This window comes from Castanea sativa, chromosome 1 (genome assembly GCF_040712315.1).
Source record: "Castanea sativa cultivar Marrone di Chiusa Pesio chromosome 1, ASM4071231v1".
In the NCBI taxonomy this organism is placed as follows: Eukaryota; Viridiplantae; Streptophyta; class Magnoliopsida; order Fagales; family Fagaceae; genus Castanea; species Castanea sativa.
This window is the reverse complement of record NC_134013.1, coordinates 60,032,763-60,055,891: the sequence shown is the minus strand read 5'-3', so window position 1 is coordinate 60,055,891 and position 23,129 is coordinate 60,032,763. Positions and strand designations below refer to the sequence as shown.

The 23,129-nt window shown below is 36.2% G+C and overlaps 3 protein-coding genes across 3 annotated transcripts; 2 read left to right on the top strand and 1 right to left on the bottom strand.

Annotated features, from left to right (window-relative positions):
• Window positions 1–4,183: 4,183 nt before the first annotated feature.
• On the top strand, window positions 4,184–4,852 carry LOC142631261 (uncharacterized). The gene is made up of 2 exons (XM_075805393.1): window positions 4,184–4,453; window positions 4,550–4,852. Exons 1-2 carry the CDS (start codon window positions 4,184–4,186, stop codon window positions 4,850–4,852), a joined length of 573 nt encoding a protein of 190 aa, XP_075661508.1.
• Window positions 4,853–5,073: 221 nt separating this feature from the next.
• LOC142631252 (uncharacterized) lies at window positions 5,074–7,488 on the top strand. Its single transcript, XM_075805383.1, has 4 exons — window positions 5,074–5,543; window positions 6,339–6,621; window positions 6,742–7,062; window positions 7,141–7,488. Exons 1-4 carry the CDS (start codon window positions 5,074–5,076, stop codon window positions 7,486–7,488), a joined length of 1,422 nt encoding a protein of 473 aa, XP_075661498.1.
• Window positions 7,489–11,334: 3,846 nt separating this feature from the next.
• On the bottom strand, window positions 11,335–17,718 carry LOC142631245 (uncharacterized). Its single transcript, XM_075805369.1, has 2 exons — window positions 17,115–17,718; window positions 11,335–11,483 (listed from the first exon to the last, which is right to left on the bottom strand). Exons 1-2 carry the CDS (start codon window positions 17,716–17,718, stop codon window positions 11,335–11,337), a joined length of 753 nt encoding a protein of 250 aa, XP_075661484.1.
• Window positions 17,719–23,129: the final 5,411 nt, after the last annotated feature.

Genomic DNA, 23,129 nt, shown 5'->3' with positions numbered 1-23,129 from the left:
GAAGTGGTCCTAAATCCATCTCTGATTTGAACAAAACCTGCCCATTATTAACTCCAATTTTGAGTATTAAAAATTCTCTCAAATTCCTATTTTAATTTTGTCATTTATTTAAATTTTTATTATGGGGAAGAGAGAGTTTCTTTCTTATTAAAAATACAAGAACAAAAAAAGAGTATATGTTATTAGGCGTCAAAATAAATAATTATGTACCCTTTGTCCACCAAAGAGCGTGTAAGGACCCAAATATGTGCTACAGGTGTGTAAGTATAATTTTTGTACTAATATACTAACCCTTGTAATCTAGAAGTTGGTTGCAACTTACAAGTTGTTATTGGGCTTTCTTAGCTAATAAGCTTTGCAAGCAACCTGTATAAATATTTGTAAGCTATAGCATTTTGACAATGAAAAAATAAGATGAAACATTCTCTATTTACTCTTTAGAAATTTTCTTCTAAATTTCTCTTAAATTTTTATCCAAAGGTGATTAAATTCTCTTATGAACCAACAAATTCCTAACAAATGGTATTAGAGCCATTTGATCCAAAAGTGAGATTTTTTCAAGAACTCTTCAATTCCTCCATTGGTCAAAGCCTTTGCAATCACAATATCAACAAGGAATGGAAATTCTAAACATAACACATTCTTGCACACAAACCGTACACATACATGATGAAATTTGTATTGGAATCGTGACTTAGACCAATCGTTGTAAAATACCACCTATGCCAAGTCACGATTTCATTACAAATTTTGCTTGTGTATGGTTACATACCCACCCATGCTTAATGCCACAAGACCCAAAACTTGTTTCTCTTTTTTTTTTTTTTTTTTATTCTCATATTTCCTTTAAAAAGTGTCTTTCCCTCTAAAACAAAAAAATAATATATAATCATATTCTACCGATCTCAATGGATCTTTTTTTTTTTTTAAATCTCAAATTCTCTCACTAAGATCCTAAGTTCCTAACAGATCTTTTCTTATTCAAAGCTTTACCTCAACACGATTTCTCCATTTCTAATCTTATTCGGATCCCAACAAATCACGTCTTTGCTTTTCTCCTTCTCTCTTGCTCTTAATCTACAGTATTTTTTAAAATATTTTATTTATCATAACAGATCCATATTCTGGTTAGAGTAGTCAATGTCAACATGGTTTTTTTTTTTTTTTAAATGTTAAATAATGTCAAACCATAGTTGTTGATGTGCCTTTGAAGCACCCAATTTCCTCCTCTTTGTTCCCTTCACCAAAAAAAAAAAAAAAAAAAAACCCAAACATGTCAAACAGATGTTAAGGTTTATGCAACCAACAAAAATATTTAAAAAAAAGAAAAAACCAACCAACTACAAGTCATCGTGGGATGAATGTTATGGGTTTTAGTTAGCTCATCAAAAACCAACCAACTAGTTGAATAAGAAATTTGGAATTCAATCCCCGCCTACATCAAAAATCAATTGTGTGGCGTTTAGTACGGGGGAATTCACATTACTCTTGGCATCTAAATTCCTAAGAATCACATTCCTAAGAATGTAGCTATTTCTATGTTTGGTTTCATTGGGAATATCTTAAGATTTCTAGGAATGTGAGATGATAATGTTTGGTTTATTCCCAGGAATCATAAATGAATTATTTATTTTTCCTATTCTATCCTTAGATTTGAATGTGAACTTCCAAATCCTTAAAAAAAATCTTCCTCTAAATAAATAATGAAAAACCAAATATAAACTATTAATTATGAAAAACCAAATATAAACTATTTAAAAGAGTTTAATCCATAATAATTTGATTTATATTTTATCTTGATTGCTAAAATGATAATGAAAAATAGTTAAAATTGTCAATTTATAAAAAATACAATTTCTTTTAAGCTTGAAAATCTAGATTCTCATCTGTTTTAAAGGGAATCCACATTCCTACTGAGAGGGGTTTAAGGGGGAATCTAGATTCTCCTGGCATCTAATTCCTTAGCGTGATTTGCAACCAAATATAGGAATCTTTAAATATTCCTAAAAATCTTAAAACATTATCTCGTACCAAACGCCACCTTGGTGTATTAGTCTGATTATAAAAAGCAAGAAATTTGATATGAAAAGTTTCACATAATATGATTTTTTTTCTAAATATGAAATTTGATTTTATATATACTAGTGTGTAGCCTCGTGCATATACATGAGTACTGTGGGGGTGATAGGTCCAGGAGCATATATTGGGACAGAGGCCTAATCCAAGGATATTAAATAGTCCAAAAACGGAAAAATATCTTCTTAAGAATCTGTGTTGGTAAGTAAAGAGGTAAAAGTCTGATAATAATAGTCTAAGAAGGTGGTCCGAGAAGGAATACTTCCTCAGCTGAGCAAAGCCGAGGTCGGAAGGTATGGCCTACCACCTAAAAGCAATGTTCTAGGGATCTTGTAGGTAAGGATATATATCGTAAGAGCACAGAATAGGGAAAGACTATGAAATATCTAGAAGAAAGCTGCTACCACCGCATTGAATGCTTTACAGCTAACTCTCTAACAGCATTAATGAGGAGGTGATGCCTGTGCAGCAATGTGCAACCTTACAGCTACTCCCGAAAGTTTCAGTGAGGTGCTAATGGGACAAGTATCCATACTAACAATCTGATCCATACGTGGAGGGTAGAGAGAAGAGGAAGGATGGTATAAAAGGCAGAGGAAACCCCTAGAAGGAGAGATGAAGGGGAGGAAGTAGAAAAAAAAAATTGTAAACTAAAGAACAATATTTGTTAATTATCATTAAGTATATAGAAGAATTAGCCTCCTTCGAATTGAGTCTGAGGACGATTTTCATTATATAAATCTGCTTCATCTTTGTTCAATAGGGATCTTGACCCATTAAAATTGATATACAAACTCATTAGAACCTAGATTTCAAACCCACTCTCTACAAATTCATTGTCTTGGGCTCGTTGGGCCTATTCCCTCCCTATTTTGGGCTTAGATACAAATTGTGTCCTTACAATTGGCGCCATCTGTGGAAAAAGCCTTGTGTTTTAGTGAGTTTAACGTCTAGTTATGGTAGGTTCAGGTCTACACCTGCAAAGTCTATGGGGTTCCAAAGTCAAGATCACTTTCTCAATTTTAAACAAAGCAGGGATCAGGAGGGAAGTGTGCACACCACCCATACTAGCAAGAGTCAGTCACGAGATGGGAGCAAAGTCTCTCATGAGGAAAATGCTAGAGTCATGCAGTTGGAGATTGATCATTTGATGAGAAAGTTGCGTCACGAACGACGGAAGCGAACTCCTTCCATTTCTGACTCTTCTTCTAATGATGGTAGGGATAGCAGTTACAGGCCCAGGTCGAGGACTCCCCTTAGTGAGTCTTTCTCGTATGAAGCAGAAAATCCTCATGGCCGCAGAAACAAAAATTCATTTGCAAGGGCTTGGGAAATGATGCTATGAGCAGAGTGCTAAACCAGATTTCTAAATCACCCTTCATGCGTAGAATTGAAGGAGAAAAGCTTCCTTGGCATTTCACTCAGCCAACATTCAGCATGTACAATGACCAAACAGACCCTATAGAGCATGTAAGCCACTTCAACCAGAGGATGGTTGTGCACTCCAAGAATGAGGCTTTGATGTGTAAGGTATTCCCATCCAGTTTAAGGCCTATGGCAATGAGATGGTTTAGAGCAGGTTCTATTGATTCCTTTAAGGAACTCACCCAGGCATTTGGATCTCGCTTTATTACGTGTAGTAGGGTTCCTCGGCTCTTAAATTCCCTGTTTTCTATGACCATGCGAGAAGGGAAGACCTTAAAGACATACTTAGACAGGTATTGAGAGATGTTTAATGAAATTGATGGGGACTTTGATGATGTGGCCATAAGAACTTTTAAGGTTGATCTGCCTGCCGAGCACGGTCTGAGGAAATCGTTAACAGGGAAACTAGTTAATAATGTACATCAGCTCATGGACCGCATCAATAAGTATAAGCAGGTCGAGGATGACCAACAATTAGGTAAAGGAAAGGTGAAGGTGGTCTCTCAAGATAGGAGGGACTTCAGGTTGAATAAGTACAACAATAATTATCCTCGGCGGGATTTTACTCCGCAAACTAGGGCTACTGCTGCGCCACAAGCGGTCAACACGGTATTTCTGAGAGCCAGTGCATTAGGTCTTAGAGAAGATCAAGAATGAGTCATACTTCAAATGGCCAAACAAGATGGGTGGAGACCCCATGAAATGCAATCAGAGTCTTCATTGTCAGTATCACCAGGAACGAGGACACACCACCGAGGATTGCAGGACTCTGTGGAATCATTTACAGCAACTGGTCAAAGATGGGAGGTTAAAACAGTTTTTGTATTGGCCCAATAGGCAAGGAGACAGTGCAGGTTCAGGGACTCAGGGGAACGCTTCTTCAAGGCCTCATTTGGATACAATTAATGTGATCTTTGTTGCTCCCAGGAGGACTGGTTCTCGTCCCTCCAAAGTAATGTCTGTAGCTCAGCCACTAGCCAAGGACTCTAATTCTAAGCCGAAAAAGGCTAAAGTTGAGATTTGACCGGCATTGAGTTTTTCGGAAAAGGACAAGGTTGGAACTATACAACCACATGATGATGCTTTGGTGGTCACATTCAACATAGGGGGATATGATGTGAAGCGTGTATTGGTTGATCAAGGTAGTGGGGCGAAGATTATGTACCCTAACTTATATAAAGGGTTGAGACTAAAACCTGGGGATTTGACTAGTTATGATTCACCCCTAGTAGGTTTTGATGGAAATGTAGTTATACCAATGGGGCAGATCAAACTACCAGTGCAAGCGGGGTTTGAGGTGGTGGAGTTTACTTCATTGTGGTGGATGCGTATTCTCCCTACACGGCCATAGTAGCAAGACCCTGGCCTCATACCATGGGGGTTGTTTCCTCCACCTTATACTTAAAGGTGAAATATCCATCTGGTGACCAGGTTGAAGAGCTGATAGGGAGTCAGTCTATAGCTAGGCAGTGCTTGATGGCCGCAATTAGACATTAAGCTGAAGGGGAGTCCTTAGTATCAAATAAACAAAGTTTGTAGCAATCAAAGGATCCGGTGTTATCTGAATATTCAATGGAACTAGTAGAGTGTGAAGGGTTAGAAAAGGTAATTATAAGTAATGATAAGGAGAAATATTTTCAAATTGGAGCTCAACTGCCTCCTCGGGAGAAAGACGAGTTGATGATGTTTCTCAGGGAAAACATTGATGTGTTTGCTTGGAATGCTTATGAGGCCCCCAGGGTGGATCCGAGCTTCATTTGTCATCATTTGAATGTCAGCCCAACCGTCGTACCAAGGAAGCAACCACCTCGGCGATCATCTAAGGAGCATTCCGAGGCTGTCAAGGAGGAGGTGACCAAGCTCAAGCAAACAGGGGCTATCAATGAGGTATTTTACCCTGAGTGGTTGGCTAATACAGTGGTGGTGAAAAAGAAAAACGGGAAATGGCTAGTATGTGTAGATTTCACAAATTTAAACAAAGCTTGTCTCAAGGACCCCTTCCCAATGCCTCGTATAGATCAATTGGTAGATGCCACTGTTGGGTATTTTTGGATGAGTTTTCTGGATGCCTTCCAAGGATATCATCAAATACCTTTAAGGATCATCTAAGGAGCATTCTGAGACTGTCAAGGAGGAGGTGATCAAGCTTAAGCAAGCAGGGGCTATCAATGAGGTATTTTACCCTGAATGGTTGGCTAATACAGTGGTAATAAAAAAGAAGAATAGGAAATGGTGAGTATGTGTAGATTTCATAGATTTGAACAAATCTTGTCCCAAGGAATCCTTCCCAATGCCTCTATAGATCAATTGGTAGATGCCACTGTTGGGAATTCTCGAATGAGTTTCTTAGATGCCTTCCAAGGATATCATCAAATACCTTTAGCCTTGGACGATCAGGAGAAAACAGCCTTTGTCACTCCTTTAGGAAATTGTCACTACAAGGTAATGCCATTTGGTTTAAAGAATGCAGGGGCTACATATTAAAGGATGATGACCAGGATGTTCGAGCCACAGCTAGGTAAAAACATTGAGGTCTATGTAGATAACATGATAGTGAAGAATAAGATGATGTCTGAGCACGTGGGAGACCTAGGAAATATCTTTAAGATACTAAGGAAACACAAGTTGCACCTCAATGCTTCCAAATGTTCCTTTGGCGTGGGATCAAGTAAATTCCTAGGTTATATGGTCACTTATCGCGGAATTGAGGTCAATCCTGATTAGGTTAAGGCAATTAATAATTTACAGCCACCTCGGAATCCTAAAGAAGTTAAAAAATTTATAGGAATGATTGTTGTTTTGAACCGATTCATTTCTCGGTCCGCAGATAAATGCAGGTCTTTCTTGCAATTGCTGAATAAGTGGAAGGGATTTGAATGGGCAAAGGAATGTGCTTTGGCTTTCCAACAGCTTAAGAAATATATTTCTCGGCCACCTATTTTGTCCAGACCCGAGGAGGATGAGGTTTTATGTGCTTATATTGTTGTGGTTTCCCATGCTGTTAGTTTGGTACCGGTACGAGTTGACAATGGTGTGCAGTGGCTGGTTTACTACATGAGAAAGTCATTACACGAGGCAGAGATCCGTTACCTGCCATTGAAAAATGCCATTTTGGCAGTGGTGCACGCTACGCGTAAGTTCCCCCACTACTTTCAATCTTATACAGTTGTTGTTTTGACCCAACTTCTCCTCAAATCAATACTTTGGAGTGCTGATTACACTAGAAGAATTGCTAAATAGGGTACAATCTTAGAGGCCTTTGATATTAAGTACATGCCCCGTACCTCTGTTAAGGGTCAAGTTCTTGCAGACCTAGTGGGCAAGTTTGCTGAACCTTCTGTAGAAGAAGAAGAAGACAAACAGAATATGGATGGAAAATCAGTTAGCATAGTCTCCCTACAAGAGCCTCCACCTTGGAAGGTGTATGTTGATGGTGCGACAAATCAAAGAGGATCAAGAATCGGGCTAGTTATAGGTTCTTCCGAGATAATCGTTATTGAAAAATCCTTAAGATTAAGTTTCTCGGCCACAAATAATGAAGCTGAGTATGAGGCCCTATTGGTGGGGATGACTGTGGTCTAGAAGGTGGGAGGAAAAATAATGCAGATGTTCTCAAACTCAAGATTGGTTATTGGCCAGGTGGAAGGAGAGTTGGAGGCTAAAGATCCGAGAATGCAAGAATACTTGAATCAGGTGAGACATTTACAGTCAAGGTTTGATTCTTTCACCTTAATGCAAGTTCCCAGAATCAGGAATACCCATGTTGATTCCCTGGCCACTCTCACAACATCTTCAATGCAGAGCTTACCTCGAGTTATCCTTGTTGAAGACTTGTGCAAGCCTTCTAAGATGAAAGGTGACATGGTCCAAGTTCATCAGATCAGGGCGGGACCTAGTTGGATGGACTCTATATTGCTATTCCTTAAGGAAGATATCTTGCCTGATGAGAAGTCTGAAGTGGACAAGCTACATAGAAAGGCTCCTTAGTTTTGGCTATCCGAGGACCAAAACTGTACAAACGCTCTTTTTCTAGACTATGCCTGCTATGCATACACCCTAAAGCAACAGAATTACTTCTAGAAGAATTATATGAAGGGATTTGTGGAAGCCACACAGGAGGTAGATCCTTATCCCATAGGGCACTTACCCAATGGTACTAGTGGTCAAATATGCAGAGGGAAGCACAAGAGTATGTGAAGAAATGCGACCAATGTCAGAGGTTTACTCCAAACATTCATCAACTGGGGGGCGTCCTCAATCCTCTATCCAGCCCTTGGCCTTTTGCTCAATGGGGCTTGGATATTGTATGACCCTTCCCTAAGGCAGCAGGGAATAGGAGATGGCTATTGGTCGACACAAATTATTTCACTAAGTGAGTTGAAACTCAACCACTATCAAATATCAGGGACTTGGATACAAAAAGATTTGTTTAGAAAAACATTGTCACCAGGTTTGGAATTCCTCATACCCTCATCTCGGACAATGGTCATCAATTTGATAGTAAGGCCTTCAAAAGATATTGCTGCGATCTGGGGATTATGAATAGATATTCCACCCCGGCTTATCCATAGGGGAATGGACAGGCCAAAGCTGTCAATAAGGTGATAATGAATGGGCTCAAGAAGAGGTTGGATGTTGCGAAGGGAAAATGGGTGGAAGAACTTCCACACGTCCTTTGAACATATCGGACTACCCCTCATAGATTCACAAGGGAGACACCCTTTTCAATGACTTATAGGGTCAAGGCTATAATTCCTCTCGAAACCGGTTTCGCAACACTAAGGACAAGCTCTTTCACTCTGAACAACAATGATGAGCTGTTGGAAAGGGGCTTGGATTTGGTTGAAGAAATGAGAGAAAACGTCATGGTTCAGTTGGAATATTATCAACATAAGCTCAAACAAGGTTATGACTCAAACGTGAAGTTGAGGCCACTGGCGCCAGAGGATTTGGTATTAAGAAAAGTTTTGGGTACTGCAAAGAACACAACATGGGGAAAATTAGGGCCCAACTGGGAAGGGTCATATTGTATCACCTCGGTAGCTGGGATAGGGGCTTATTATCTTGAAAATTTAGATGAAAATGTTGTATCACATCCTTGGAACATAAATAATTTGCGAAGGTATTATTATTAATGAAGGTATTTTCTGTTATATACCGCTCGATACTTCATGTGCTACATTTCTTATTATAGTTGAATATCAAACAGAACATTGGTCATACATGGTTCCTCGGATCACATACCTTGGGTAAATTGATATTTTACAATATTTTTCTAAGTTTTAAACAGAACCTTAGTTATGTCTGGTTCCTCGGACCATCTACTTTAGGTAAATTAACACTTCAAGTTATTTTTCTAAGTATCAAACAGATGCTTGTTTATGCTTGGATCCTTGGATCACATACCTTGGAGATCCCGATAACAGTGACTTAAGCAAATGGAAATTCATGAACATCACTTAAAGCATTTGTAAGTATATCAAACATATCTGTTATCTGGTCAATATTTGACTATTTCCTCCAAGTCAGTAGGTCTATTAGGAATAATGTGAATGAACGTTCTGATATGATGTATGAATTTCGAAGTTAAATGTGTGTTTTAATAATGTTGTGGACTTAGTAGTTTTTAATCTATTTTGCAATTAGTCTGAAAGTGTGGTAATTCTATCACCGCTTGTGCCAATAACCAAATAGGGTCATATCTCATGGTTATGTTAGTTGAACATTAGATAAAATGGAAACTATGCAAGAAAAAATACAGATATCATGATCATGAAACAAGAACTTGTGCTTTTCATTGATCTAAGCCTTAGGAAAATGCAATTTACTTATAAAAGATTAGATTACATTACAGTTAAAAAAAAAAGGAGAAAAGAAGGAAAAAACGCGGATAAATCAAGGCTTCTTTATTACAAGCTTGTCCTTGGAGGTCTTTGGAAGCCGTGGTGGTAGAAGCAGGTCTTTTACCCTTCACTTCCTCCTTAGTGGGAATAGGAAGGGTAGCAAAGACAATATCCATGCCATGGGAAGACTTTTTTCTCCTTAGCAAACTCCTTGGGGGCAGTTGAAGGCTGAGTAGCATTATGGGCCACCTTCTTAATTGCGTCAGTTGCTTTCCCAGTGGCCTCAAGCTTCTCAGCTTCCTCGAATGGATGGCCAGAAGAAGGAAGGCTTTAACTGGGTTGTCCTTTCCAGCATCTGCTCTCTAGGAGGCAGCATCAGCCTTGGGGACAGATGAGCTAGAAGCCCGGATGACTGGAGGATAGTAAACACATTCAACTCTCCAAAGGGCATAAGAGGTATAAATCCCAGCTCGGTTGAATGCCTCATTCCACACCTGGAGGTAGTAGTGTCTACATACCTTCGAGACCTCCAACCTAAGGGTTTCCTCAATCTCAGCTACCCCTACTTCATACCCATCCTGCTCGGCTTGGTCCTTGGCCTTCTCGGCCTCCTCCTTAGCTTTTTTAGCTTCTTCTCTGGCTTTATTAGCTTCCTCCTTAGCCTTTTCAGACTCCCTCAGACTTTTGGTGAGGGTCTCAATTTGTTTCTTCGCTGCCGCATAGTCATCCTCGGTCTGGCAAAGCTGCAAACGCTGGGCCTCCGCCTGCCTCTCGACCACTGCTAGAATGGCCTTGATGCTTTTCTTATCACTCTCAGCCAAATTCAGTTTGGCGGTGACTTCATGCAACTTGTTCTCTGCCACCTCGAATGTCTTCAAGGCAGTAACACACTTGGCCTCCTCGTCCTTCATCGTTCTATGTGTGCTAATGATTATTTCTTCAACTCTATGAGCAACTTGGACATCCTTTTCTCAGGAAAAAAATGAAACATTGAAACACGTTCAGGTTAGAGAAATTAGGTATGGAAAATACATGTACAAATAATTCCTAAAATGTGGCAAGTATATATAAAAATAAAAAATAAACAAACAATACTGAACGAAGAAAAAATGAAGAAGAGTTAGCTAGTAGTTTTGCTAGGGCAGGCTCCCTCTTCAGTGTGAGGAAGATGCTTCCTCATCTGCCTCAACTCGGTCATGTCTTCGGGTAGTAGTAGAGCTTGCTCCAACGCGCCGGCCACATAAGTAGCTGTTCCCGGCTGTGAATTTCTAATGGAGGCGTCGGCAGTTATAACAGCTCCGTCAAAGATTATGGCCAGAGACCAAATCAGAGCAGATACTAGAGCTAGAACATCAACCCTTCTCTCTAGGGCCGTTTAGGTTGTCCGAGCCTGTTTAGCTCCCTTCTAGGGCTTAGTTTCTTTGGGAGGATGGCTCTTCCCCCCCTCTACTACCTCCTTGCCCTTAGGTTGATCCCTTTTTCTCTTGTGACCAGTTAGGTCTAGGCATTCGGTTTGGGTGGGTGGGAGGGTAGGAAGTTTGGGCTAGGTGGTCTTCTCTAGCTCCTGACTGCCCACCTAGGACTTCATTAGATCTCGAAGGCTTTGTCTAGTTCTGCGTTGGATTGGCATGGCTTCCGAGATGGCAGGTTCTCCTTGTGGGTGGCTTGCTTATTCTGGGGATGTGAGGCCGAGGTCATCAGCTGGACTTCCTGAGGAGGATGGTAGGTTGAAGACCTCAAATTCATCTTCGGACTTGGAGTTCGAAACATCAACTATTTCCTCCTCTTCTTTGATGATGGGTTGGGAGGAGGTAGCTTCACCAGTCGTGTGTTGTAATGGAAAGGCTACTTTAGGAACACCTTCTGGGATAAGTTGGTGGTGAGAGTGCTTGCTGGGATAGGAACACCTTCAAGAAGGAGAAAACCCGGAACAGCGACGCTTCTCCGGTTCAGACGGGGGGTCTTTGGCTTTTATGATGCACATCGGTGCCTAGAAACCCTTGGATATGGGGGTGTAGCCGAGAATTAAGTGCGCTGCTCGGAGCTGACTGTCGCTAGGAACGAACACTTCAGCCTTCAGTATCTCGTCCAAACTCAGCTGGTTGACAAGACCAAAGTTTGGAATAACGGCGCGTTTATCTGCAAAATCATCAACAAAAATCAGTGTAAATCTAAGGAACATTTATATACAGACACGAATAAAAGAAAAAGAAAATGAGGTGATTTTGAAATAATCGACCTAAACCTAGAGCCCCATCTGGTTCCCCCTCTCTCGTTGAGCATGGGAGGCCATCGTGCCACTCTCTTAACACGATCAAGAAGTCCTTGTTCAGGCCTTTATTGGAATCGGGGAGGTATTGGATGAGCCTAACCTCAGGGAACCTAGACTTTAGGTCGTACCCCTACCCTTTTAGGTGATGGAGGTTATAGATTCAATTGACATCATGGTGGGTAAGTCCTAAATTCATTCTTTCATTAAGTGTTTCTATACAACCTAAAATTCTAAACATATTTGGGGCACATTGGGTGGGAGAATTTGTGAGCTCTAAGGTAATCCCTAATGACCGTGCCTATAGGGATTCTCATCCCTCCCTCTATAAAGATGATCATCGGGATTATTACTTCTCCCTCCCGCCTTTTCTCATGTCATTCCCCCTCCTTACAGTATCTAATCGAGACTCCTGGTGGGATCCTATATGTGGTTTTAAAACTCTCTATTTTCTCCTTGGAGTCTACCAAACCGGCGAATCTACCCATTCCTAATAGATATTTGAATGTACTAAGAAGATAGAGAGAAGGAAGAAGAGCCGAGGAGAAAAAGACACAAAGAAAAGAGAAGTAGATGAAAAAAACAATTAAAAAAAGGGTTTATAAAGACTTATGTGAAAGAGAAGATTCTCCTTGGACTAGATCTCGGTAATTGTGAGGGCACAAGTAAATTAGGTGAGTTTGCAGGTTCAGTATATGAGTGCTAAAGTGAGATAAGTGATTAATTTGTGCAGTATTTATATCAAAAGAGAGTCACAAACGGGAAAATTCCCACCTTGGTTCCAAAAAAATACTCAGTCGTTGGATCCGCATCATGCCGTCAAACGTTGGGAACAAGGAGCCGTAAAAAATTAATAAAGGCGAGTCTCGTGTGCCGAAGCATCAAGAGCGTGCCTTTGGTAGTTGAAAAGGCACCTGCAAGTCAGGGATGATGTATAACAAGCACGGAGTAATTATGGTGACATTGAAATCCTTCTTTCTTCCTGAGGATCTAGAAAGAAGAATCCCAATGGTCTATTGTGGGGGTGATAGGTCCAGGAGTATATATTGGGCCAAAGGCCCAATTCGAGGATATTAAATAGTCCGAGGACGGGAAAATATCTTCTAAAGAATCCGTGTTGGTAAGTAAAGAGGTAAAAGTTTGATCATAATCGTCCGAGAAGGTGGTCTGAGGAGGAATACTTCCTCAGCTAAGCAAAGCCAAGGTCGGAAGGTACTGCCTGCCACCCAGAAGCAATGTTCTAGAAGATCCTGTAGGTAAGGATATACATCGTAAGAGCACAAAACAGAGAAAGACTATGAAATATCTAGGAGAAAGCGACTACCACCGCATTGAATGCTCTGCAGCTAACTCTCTAGCCGCATTAATGAGGAGGTAATGCCTGTGCAGCAATGTGCTGCCTTACAACTATTCCCAAAAGCTTTAGGGAGGTGTTGATGGGACAAGTATATATACTAACAATCTGATCCATACGTGAAGGGTAGAGAGAGGAGGAAGGATGGTATAAAAGGCAAAGGAAACCCCCAGAAGGAGAGATGGGGGGGAGGAAGTAGAAAAAAACACTGTAGACTAAAAAACAATATTTGTAAACTGTCATTAAGTGAGAGATATAGAAGAATTAGCCTCATCGAGTTGAGTCCGAAGACGATTTTCATTATATAAATCTACTTCATCTTTGTTCTATAGGAATCTTGACGCATTACAATTGATATACAAATTCATTAAAACTTAGATTTCAAACTCAATCTCTACAAATTCATTGTCTTAGGCTTGTTGGGCTTATTCCCTCCCTATTTTGGGCTAAAGTACGAATTGTGTTCTTACAGGTACAATTAAAAACAATCATAACTATATGGTTCAAATTATACATAATTTTTTAGAAGAGATTCAAATTATACATGGTATTAGCTTATACTTTTTAAAAACCATACAATTCTAATATATGTAATGGTTTCTCTGTCTCTGTCTCTATCTCTGTCTGTCTGTCTGTCTGTCTGTCTGTCTCTCTCTCTCTCTCTCTATCTTTGTCTGTCTGTCTGTCTGTCTCTGTCTCTCTCTCTCTCTCTCTCTCCCTCTCTCTCTCGATATATATATATATATATATATGATTTATAATTTAATTAATTTAAGACTATTGATTTTTGCACCCAGTAATTCACTTGCCACAAAAATTAAAAACTAAGATGGACACATGGAGGAAAATTGCACTCCAATTTAAAATCTAATTGGATTTGGACTCTTTGATTTTTACAATCAATAATTCACTTTGTACAAAATTAAAAATTAAATGGGACACGTGGCGCAAAATTGAGAATTTAATTAAAATCTATTTGGATTTTCTTTGAATTTTGGCTATTCATATATATATATATATATATATATATATTAATAGCCAAACATATTCATGTTTTTAATTTAATAAAAACATGATTACGTTTTTATTAAATTAAAGTAATACGAAATTAAGGGCATAAATATATATTTTTTTAATCTCAAGAGGATAAAGAAATAGAGTATGCCATAGGAATTAGTTGAAGTAATGAATTCATCATGAAAAGTGAAAATTTAAATTTGTGCACACACGTCCATTACAATTTTTCACTTAATATAAAAAGCAATTAAATGATTAAAGAATAATGTAGGAATATAGTAGTTTAAATAATTATAAAAGCATTTTAATCCATTACATATTATTGATGTTTATTATATAGTGTAATTGTGCCACATAGCAGAACTTTATGGTCTCCCACATGAAATTTTTGCTTTCATTTAAAAAGAAAAAACCAAAAAAATATTTATATACATATATAGTGCATAGTCAATGAATTAATATCTTGACATAGATGTAATCTTTATTGAGGTGGAAGCGTAAATGAAGAATATGTCACTTGGCAGAATCTCATGCAATCCATATGAGGTCTCTACTTTTATATATAAACTAATATTATTCACGTACGATGCACGGTTTGATGAACATTCATATGTAAGCTAATTTTTTTAAAACAAAATTATTAAATAAAAAGTAATAATAAATTCTAAAAAAGTAAGTAATTTTAATAAAAATTACTTTAAGTTTTGATTGTTTAGATTTTAGACATTATCAGTGTTTATCTATTCTTATATTTTAAAATTCTCTTTGTGCTTTGTGTTAATTTCTTAATATGAGATATGTAATGAGTTTGATTTTTCCTATTTGAGTTATGCCATAGCCAACACAACTAATAATAAACAAAATAGTTCCTCAATACATTTTTTTTTCCTAGTGATAGTCTAATTAAACAAATAAACATAGTCACAACTTAAATATAATAATCAAAACCCAAAATTAAAACATACACAAAAGAGTTCAAAAATTGAGAATAAAAAAAAACAAAATTAAAAACTTACATAAGAGAATCAAGAACTTAAATGGTGCCCATGGTTTTGTTTATTTATAGTAAACTTCCTTTGGCATAATCAGGGGTGTGCATGGGTTGGGTTGGGTCAGGTTGAGGGAATTTTTTGATCCAACCCACCATGGTGGGTCAAAAAAAAATTTGACCCAACCCAACCCATCACATATGTCCAACCCAACCCAACCCACATGGGTCGGGTTGACCCCATGGGTTGGACATTTTTTTTATTATTATTAAATTGAACCCATATATTTTTTTATTATTAATTATATAATATATTTAAATATATATTAAAGAAAGTAATAGGATTTTATATTATATATGTTTATAGGAATTGATGAAATGCTCTACACTTGGGTTTTAACTTAAAAAAAATATTTATTAAATATATAATATATTTTAAATATATATTAAAATATGGGTGGGTCGAGTTGGGTTTGGCGGGTTTGTAATTTTATGACCCAAACTCAACCCGACCCGCTACAAAAAAATTATAACCCAACCCAACCCATCAAGCCCTAAAAACCGACCCAACCCAACGGGTTGGGTTGGGTCGGGTCGGGTTTGGCAGGTTGGTGGGTTTTCTGCACACCTCTAGGCATAATATTCTTCACACAAATTCAGAAGTAAAGAACAACAAGTAAGATGAATTTATTAAACTAAAACAATAAGCGTGATGAAGAATAAGCGTAAGTTGCATCTTGCAAAAAAAAAAAGTGAAAAAAAAACAAAAACATAGGGTGTATTATGTAAGATTTAACTATATGGATGACTTTATTGGTTAAGAGTGATTATATCGAAAAGTCATGACTTGATATATATATATATATATATATATATATATATATATATATATATATATATATATATGTGTGTGTGTGTGTGTGTGTGTGTGTGTGTGTGTGTGTGTGTGTGTGTGTTCTGAAAATTTTAATAATAGACTATTAGTTGCAGTAGAATTTAAATTTCTAAAATTTAGATGATAAAGTTTTATCTAAATTAAATTATTGGTAAATCTTATCCCTTAGTCAAGAGCCTTTTAGCTTAATATTCTAATAAAACATTAATTTAATAAGATGCAACTTGAGGAAACAAAACAAAAATAAAATTGTGACTTGTGTGGTATTTAAGTTTAGAAATTTTTGATGATAAACTTTTAGTTTTATTTAAATTAAACAGTTATTAAATGTTATCCCTTAATTTGAAGAAATATATCATAACGAATAATATAAATTAATTTACTAATTAATTATTCTTAGGATGTTGATAATAGACTTTTAGTTAGAGTAGACGTCAAAATGATTTTTTTTTTTTTGGGAAAGAAAATATAGGCTGTTGTTTGGGATTTAGATTAAAAAATTTTGATAATAGACTTTTATTTTGATTAGAATTTAAATTTGTTGAAGTTTAATGATAAGTTTTATCTAAATTAAACTATTGCTAAATATGATCCATTAATTTGATGAATTATATCATAACAAATAATATAAAATTTATTTATTAATTAGTTGTTCTTAAAATATTGATAATAGAGTTTTAGCTAGAGTAGAAGCCAAAACATGGGGGTTTTTTTTAAGAAAGAAAAAGTGGGTAGTTGTTTGAGATGAAAGTTTATAATTTTTTATAATTGACTTTTAGTTTAAATAGAATTTAAATTTGTTGAAATTTAAATGATAAAATATTACCTAAATTAAATACTAGTTTTTAAATATTATCCTTTAATTTGAGGAAATATATCCTAATATATAATATAAAATTAAATTATTAATTAGTAAGAGTAGTCATTTGGCACAATCACTGTTTCTAAGCTCAACTTTTATTATTAATATATATAGTATATGATATGATATGATATAATTCATGAGTTATGTGGTATTTAAGTTTAGAAAATTTTGATGATAGACTTTTAGTTTTATTTAAATTAAATATTTGTTAAATATTATCCCTTAATTTAAGAAAATATGTCATAACAAATAATATAAAATTTTTTTTATGAGAAATACTGTAACTTTTATTACGAAGAGGATAAGTACATAGCATCATGAAACACAAAAGATTCAATAAATTGTGGACATTCCTCTATCCAATTTACAAAGCCATGAATACCCCTGGCATGCTGTGCTAAAGCATGTGCCAGTTTGTTGCCTTGCCTACGCACGTGTTGAACTTGAGAGTACCTAAAGTCGTGCAACTTCAGTTGAATGCTTTCCATGACATCAACAATTGTAGCTGGTGGTGTGGTGGAGCCCGATAGAATAGTGAAAACCATGTTGGAGTCAGTCTCAAAAATCACATCACGTATGCCTATATCCCATGCAAACAAGACAGCCAAGTCCAAGGCTTTTGCTTCTGCCTCCAAGGGACCCAAAGGTAGTTGCAGGTGCTGACTCAAGGCGACAATGACTTCTCCCTCGTGGTCACGGATGATAGCACTGATGTCCACTGTTCCGAGATCGTTGAAGAGTGCTGCGTCGGTGTTGATCTTGAACCACGGGTATGAGGGAGGGACCCAGCGAGCATCTGATGGGCTCGTGAGTTGAGGGAGCTTGAAGTGGGTTGCCTGGAAATCCTCAAGAGTGGTGTGAGCTTTGTGTAAGATCTCGTTGGTGGACTGCCTTGGAGAGCCATGCCGTGCTTTGTTACAGTTGTACCAAATACACCATGCAACAGGGACGACAAGCTCAATCACGTCCTGGCCAACGTGTTGCATGAAAATGAGATACCATAGTATGTCAATAAAGTCCCTGTAGTATACACCTTTGTTGTCAAAAGGGATACCCGTGGCATCCCACACATCCCGTGCACATGTGCACTCCCAAAAAAGATGTCCGCTAGTTTCAGCTGCCACTCCACATGCATCACAGGTGGGATCGTCTAGCACCTGGCAAGAGTAAAGGTTCGACTTGGTAGGGAGGATATTACGGCTCGCTCTCCAAGCAAAGGTTTTCAACTTGTTCAGGATATTGAGCACAAATAATATAAATTAATTTACTAATTAGTTGTTCTTAAGACATTGATAATAGACTTTTAGTTAGAGTAGAAGTCAAAAGGGCGTTTATATATTTAGAAAGAAAACTTGGGTTTTTTTCTACAATTTAAGTTTAGAATTTTTGATAATAGACTTTTAGTTTGAATATAATTTGAAATTGTTGAAGTTTAATTGATATGTTTGACCTAAATTAAACAATTGCTAAATATTATCCTTTAATTTGAGGAAATATATCCAAAAAAAAATAATATAAAATTAATTTAATAATTAGTGAGAGTTGCCATTTGGCGCAATCATGACTTATAAACTTAACTTTTATTATATAGTATGTGATATATATATATATATATATATATATATATATATATTTATTGATTATAGATTAAAGGGTTCTCAAAAAAAAAAGAAAAAAAAGAAGAGATTATAGATTATAGATTAAGGACTATGCATCAACAACAAATTAGTGTGTGATATTTAATTTGATTCCATAAATTATGATATTGTCTTTATTCATGTTATTTCAAAATCATTGTAAAGCTCCCTCCCACCCAAATCATCTACCTATCAAAGAAAAGAAAAAAAAAACATTATAAAGCTCTAAATATAGAGCTGTGTACACAATCAAAATTGTTACAATTAGTTAATGAAAAAACATGTAACTTTTAACTTTGGGCAAAACTATACTGTTAGTCCCTGAAGTTTACCTTATGAGCGCAATTGGTCCCTCAAGTTTTAAACGTGTGCTATTGGTCTCTTAAGTTTTAAAGATAAAGAGTATTAGTCCTTCTGTTAGCTAACAAAATAGTGACCTGAATTTGTTTTTAACTAAAAAAATTACAAAAATTATTTTACTCGCAACTGACCTGGTTCCAAAATCAATTTTTTATCCTACCTTGTTCTAAATCAAACCCAGCTTGGCTATCCCCATCTGATTCTGAAACGCAGGAGAGAGAAGATCTCTCTTCAGCAAAGCCCTCATTGCCTCAATCAATCAAAGAAGAAGAAGACATAATGGGCTCTGTTGTTGGCTGGCAATGCACTTGTTTCTCCTTGCTCCTCTAACTAACGCTACACCAAAAAAAAAAAAAAAAACGGTGGTCCAAAAAGGACTTCTCTCTTTCTTTCTCTAAGAGATAAACGACATTGTACCTTGTTATTATCTCGTTTGGGAGGAGAGAATGGAATGGAAAGGAATTAAAAGAATAATTTTAGAATATTCTTCCCTTCCCTTATTCGGGAGTTTAAGTGGGTGGGAATGGAATGGGTAGGATGGAACACGCATTCCTCTCTATTCTCTTAAAACCTCAAATTTTCATTCCTCCCAAAATTGGGAGGAATGAAAGGGAATGAAATTAGTTTTAATGATTTTTTTACTAAAACTCCCAAAATACCCCTATATATTCAACTCTTTATTTTAAAATAGGGGTATAATAGTAATATTGTCATAAAATGGTTTCATTCCATTCCCTCCATGTTACTCCCAAACAAGATTACTTACATTCCATTAATTTTCATTAATTTCCATTCCTTTATTTTAAAATATCCAATCAAGGTTACTTAATTCCATTCCATTCCATTCATTTCCCTTACTTAAATACATTCAATTTCCTTATGATCATTCTATTCCATTCCTTTATGAACTCCCAAACGAAGCCTAACTAACGCTACACCAAAAAAAAAAAAAAAAAAGGTGGTCCAAGAAGGACTTCTCTCTTTCTTTCTCCAAGAGATCAACGGCATTGTACCTTGTTATTATCTCGTATAGCATGTGCTTTGATTATTGATTATTTAATTCTGCTACTTATTCATTTGAAGATTGTTGGAATCTGGATCTATATTCAAACTCTATCTATTGTTTTTTCTTTTCTTGATCATTGTATAGTTGAATTGCAAGCCAAACTTTTTCTTTATTGTTTGGGATCATTTAGAATTATTGCATTGTGAAGACTAAAGACAGAGAAATTCATAATGCCTATCCCCAATCTCAAATTGAGTCAGTCGGCATTGAGGATTGCACTATGTGATCCAATTTTTGGCTGTCTGAATTGGATGTGAGTAAGGTCTGTTTAATCACTTTCTCTCACATTTCAAAATCTGATGGCCAAGTGGGGTTTTGATTTGGAACCAAATAGAATTAAGATTAGATTTTGAAACCGGGTCAATTTGATTCTTAGTATAATAATTTTTGAAAATTTTTTCATTGAAAAAATTTTCAAATTATTGTTCTGTTAGCCATATAAGCAATACATTAACGGTAGTTAACAAAATGACTAGATCCGTTTGAAATCCGTTTATTTTGCCGAAACTGAAAACTTTTTGCTGAAAGTACTATAAATAAAGCTAAAAGTTAGCTAAGATAGTACAGTGAGATCTATGAATGGTACCAAAAAGTGCAATGAGACCATAAATAGTAGCAAAAATAAGTTGAATAGTAAAATAAGTTGGCAAAAAAATAATCTTTGCCAAATGGATACTTAGTCATTCTGTTAACTATTCATGGGTCTCACTGTACTATTTTAGCTAACTTTTATATTTATTTACAGTACTTTCAACAAAAAGTTTTCAGTTTTAGCAAACTAAGCGGATCCCAAACGGACCATAATATTACTAATTTTAAAAACTTGAGGGACACACTTAGAACTTGAGGAACTAATTGCCCTTACATGGTAAACTTCAAGACTAATAATATAGTTTCGCCTTAACTTTTATATGTGGATGTAAGCCGTACGTAACCATTTGAAATTTGCATATATTGTCTATTCTCTCTTCTCCTTTTCCATAACCCCATCTTAGATTTCTACAAAAGTCCGCTAGTTCAGTTTTGAGCAATTTGACCTTTTTAAAAAAAATTAAACAAAAATCTGAATCACTAAAAATAGGGGTGATAAAATCTAACACAACCCGCAAACCTGACACGACTAACCCGTTTATAAACAGGTCATGGGTAGAGGCTAAACGGGTTCAGGTCATATTCGGTTGACACGGCTAACCCGTTTAATAAACGAGTCGTGTTCGTGTTTAACATGTGAACCAGTCTGACCTGTTTGACCCATTTAGCTTATAAAATTATTAGTTATTTTGATATTATTGCCCAATTAATGATTGTTTTTATATGTTTATTACTATATTTATAGTTGCAATTGTATTTTAATTTTAGATATATGGGAATTGAGAAAAATTATATAGGTTTGGTATGACCTATTCATCAAATAGATTATTAAATGGGTCATTTATATTGATATTTACATGACTTGTTAATTAAACGAATTAAACGTGTCGAGTCGGGTTGACCTGTTTAATAAACAGATCGTGTTCGGGTTGAAGATTCCAAACACGTTTACTAAACAGGTCAGGTTCAGGTCAACCCATATAGCCGAATACTCATGGCTCGACACGATATGAACCTGACCTGCAAACACGAATTGCCACCCCTAATCAGAAACCACCAAATGGCTTAGCTATCTTTATGCCAATACTATCATTTTATAACGCTTTTTATATTACAAAAGCACTTAGTTTTTTATTAAACCAATTCAAAGTGAAGGTTAAGCTTAAGCAATCGACAGGACAGAGAGAAAGAGGGCTAAATTAATTTTGTGTAGATTTGCACAGTTGGGAAGTTATCTCAAATTTCAGCTATGTGGGTGGGCATTGATTAAAGTATACAAATTGCAACCACTCTTTTCCACCACCCATACCTTGCTTACAGAAAGCAAAAAGAGTCACAAGCAATTAAAGAAATATATTGACATTCAGGAATCAGGGCCGAACCAGTTTTTGTAGAATCTTCACAGAACTAAAGATCATACAAAGCTTAAAAAGAAACTGGAAACTTTTTCTTTTTCTTTTTTTAATATTTTGCTATGTTATCAAATGGTAAAGGAGATTTGAACAAGTTTGAAAGAAGAAGAAAGAGGAGAACCAAAAAAAAAAAAAGTTTATTCAAGTGCGACATTAAAATGCTTAATGGGGTATGGTAAGCTTCTTTATGCCATAAAAAGCATGTGAAGCATCTAAACAATTACTGGTCTCTCTGCTCTCTCTTGGACCATGTATTCAAATGAAATAAGCTTTTAGGTGGTTCTGGCAAATGTGCATAACTCATTTATTGCTTGCAACTACTGGATACTCTGGCAATAATCTGATTAATTATAAACAGAACTATCCTTTGAAAAGGTTTGGGGGCTATCTTTAAGATCTTGAACCACAATCATTTGAGAACATTTATTTGTGTATGGTCCCCGTAGGTCGTAGGTACAAACTGTACATTGGACACAAAATGTTTTTCAATCATCAATTGCAAATAGTTCTTGATAATAAGCTCAGCATTAGGAGGTAAATAATAATAATAATAATAATAATAATAATAATAATAATAATAATAATAATAATAAAGAAAAAGCCAATTCATGAGTTGTGGAATTCTTATGTCAGTATAGCTTCAATTTTACGCAGAGAATCGTTTCTTAGCTGAAAGTTGGGCTTTACAGGTAATGTTTTTCGACAGTTTGAAATTCATGACTTCATCTAACAAATTTGTCTAGCATGAATAAAATAATGTCAACTACCAATATGGTTACTGGAAAAAAAAACTAAATAATACATGTACCTGCAGGATCTGTGATATGCTAAATACAATTTGTTTATCCAAAAAATGAAAAAGAAGAATTTTTTTTTTTGTTGAGAAAAATAAGAAAAATTGGTACAATTGAATAAGGCCATAATTTATTATCCACCTCCTTTGCATGATTTATTTGTTTACGTCCATTATGATTCTGCTCACTGAGATCCAATAAACTTCTGAACCTCCACCAACTACATTAATTTCTTGATCCCCTTCACAAAGACAAGGTCATCTTTTATAACCATCCAAAACAAGCTGTGCCTTTCTTTGATTTTACATTCACACTGCTAATCTTGCAAGTTCTATACAATTTCAATCTCGAAAGTGCTACTATTGAATGTAAAAGCAAATGATACCTTTAAGGGGGTTTAGAAAAAAAGCCAATCCATCTTAATTAATTTGGTAAACAATAGAATTAAAATGGGTCTAGAAATTTTTATTTGATATTCCTTCCACCTTTCCTTCTAGTTGTTAAGAAACTTGTGGCAACAAGAAAGCCTTCTCTATG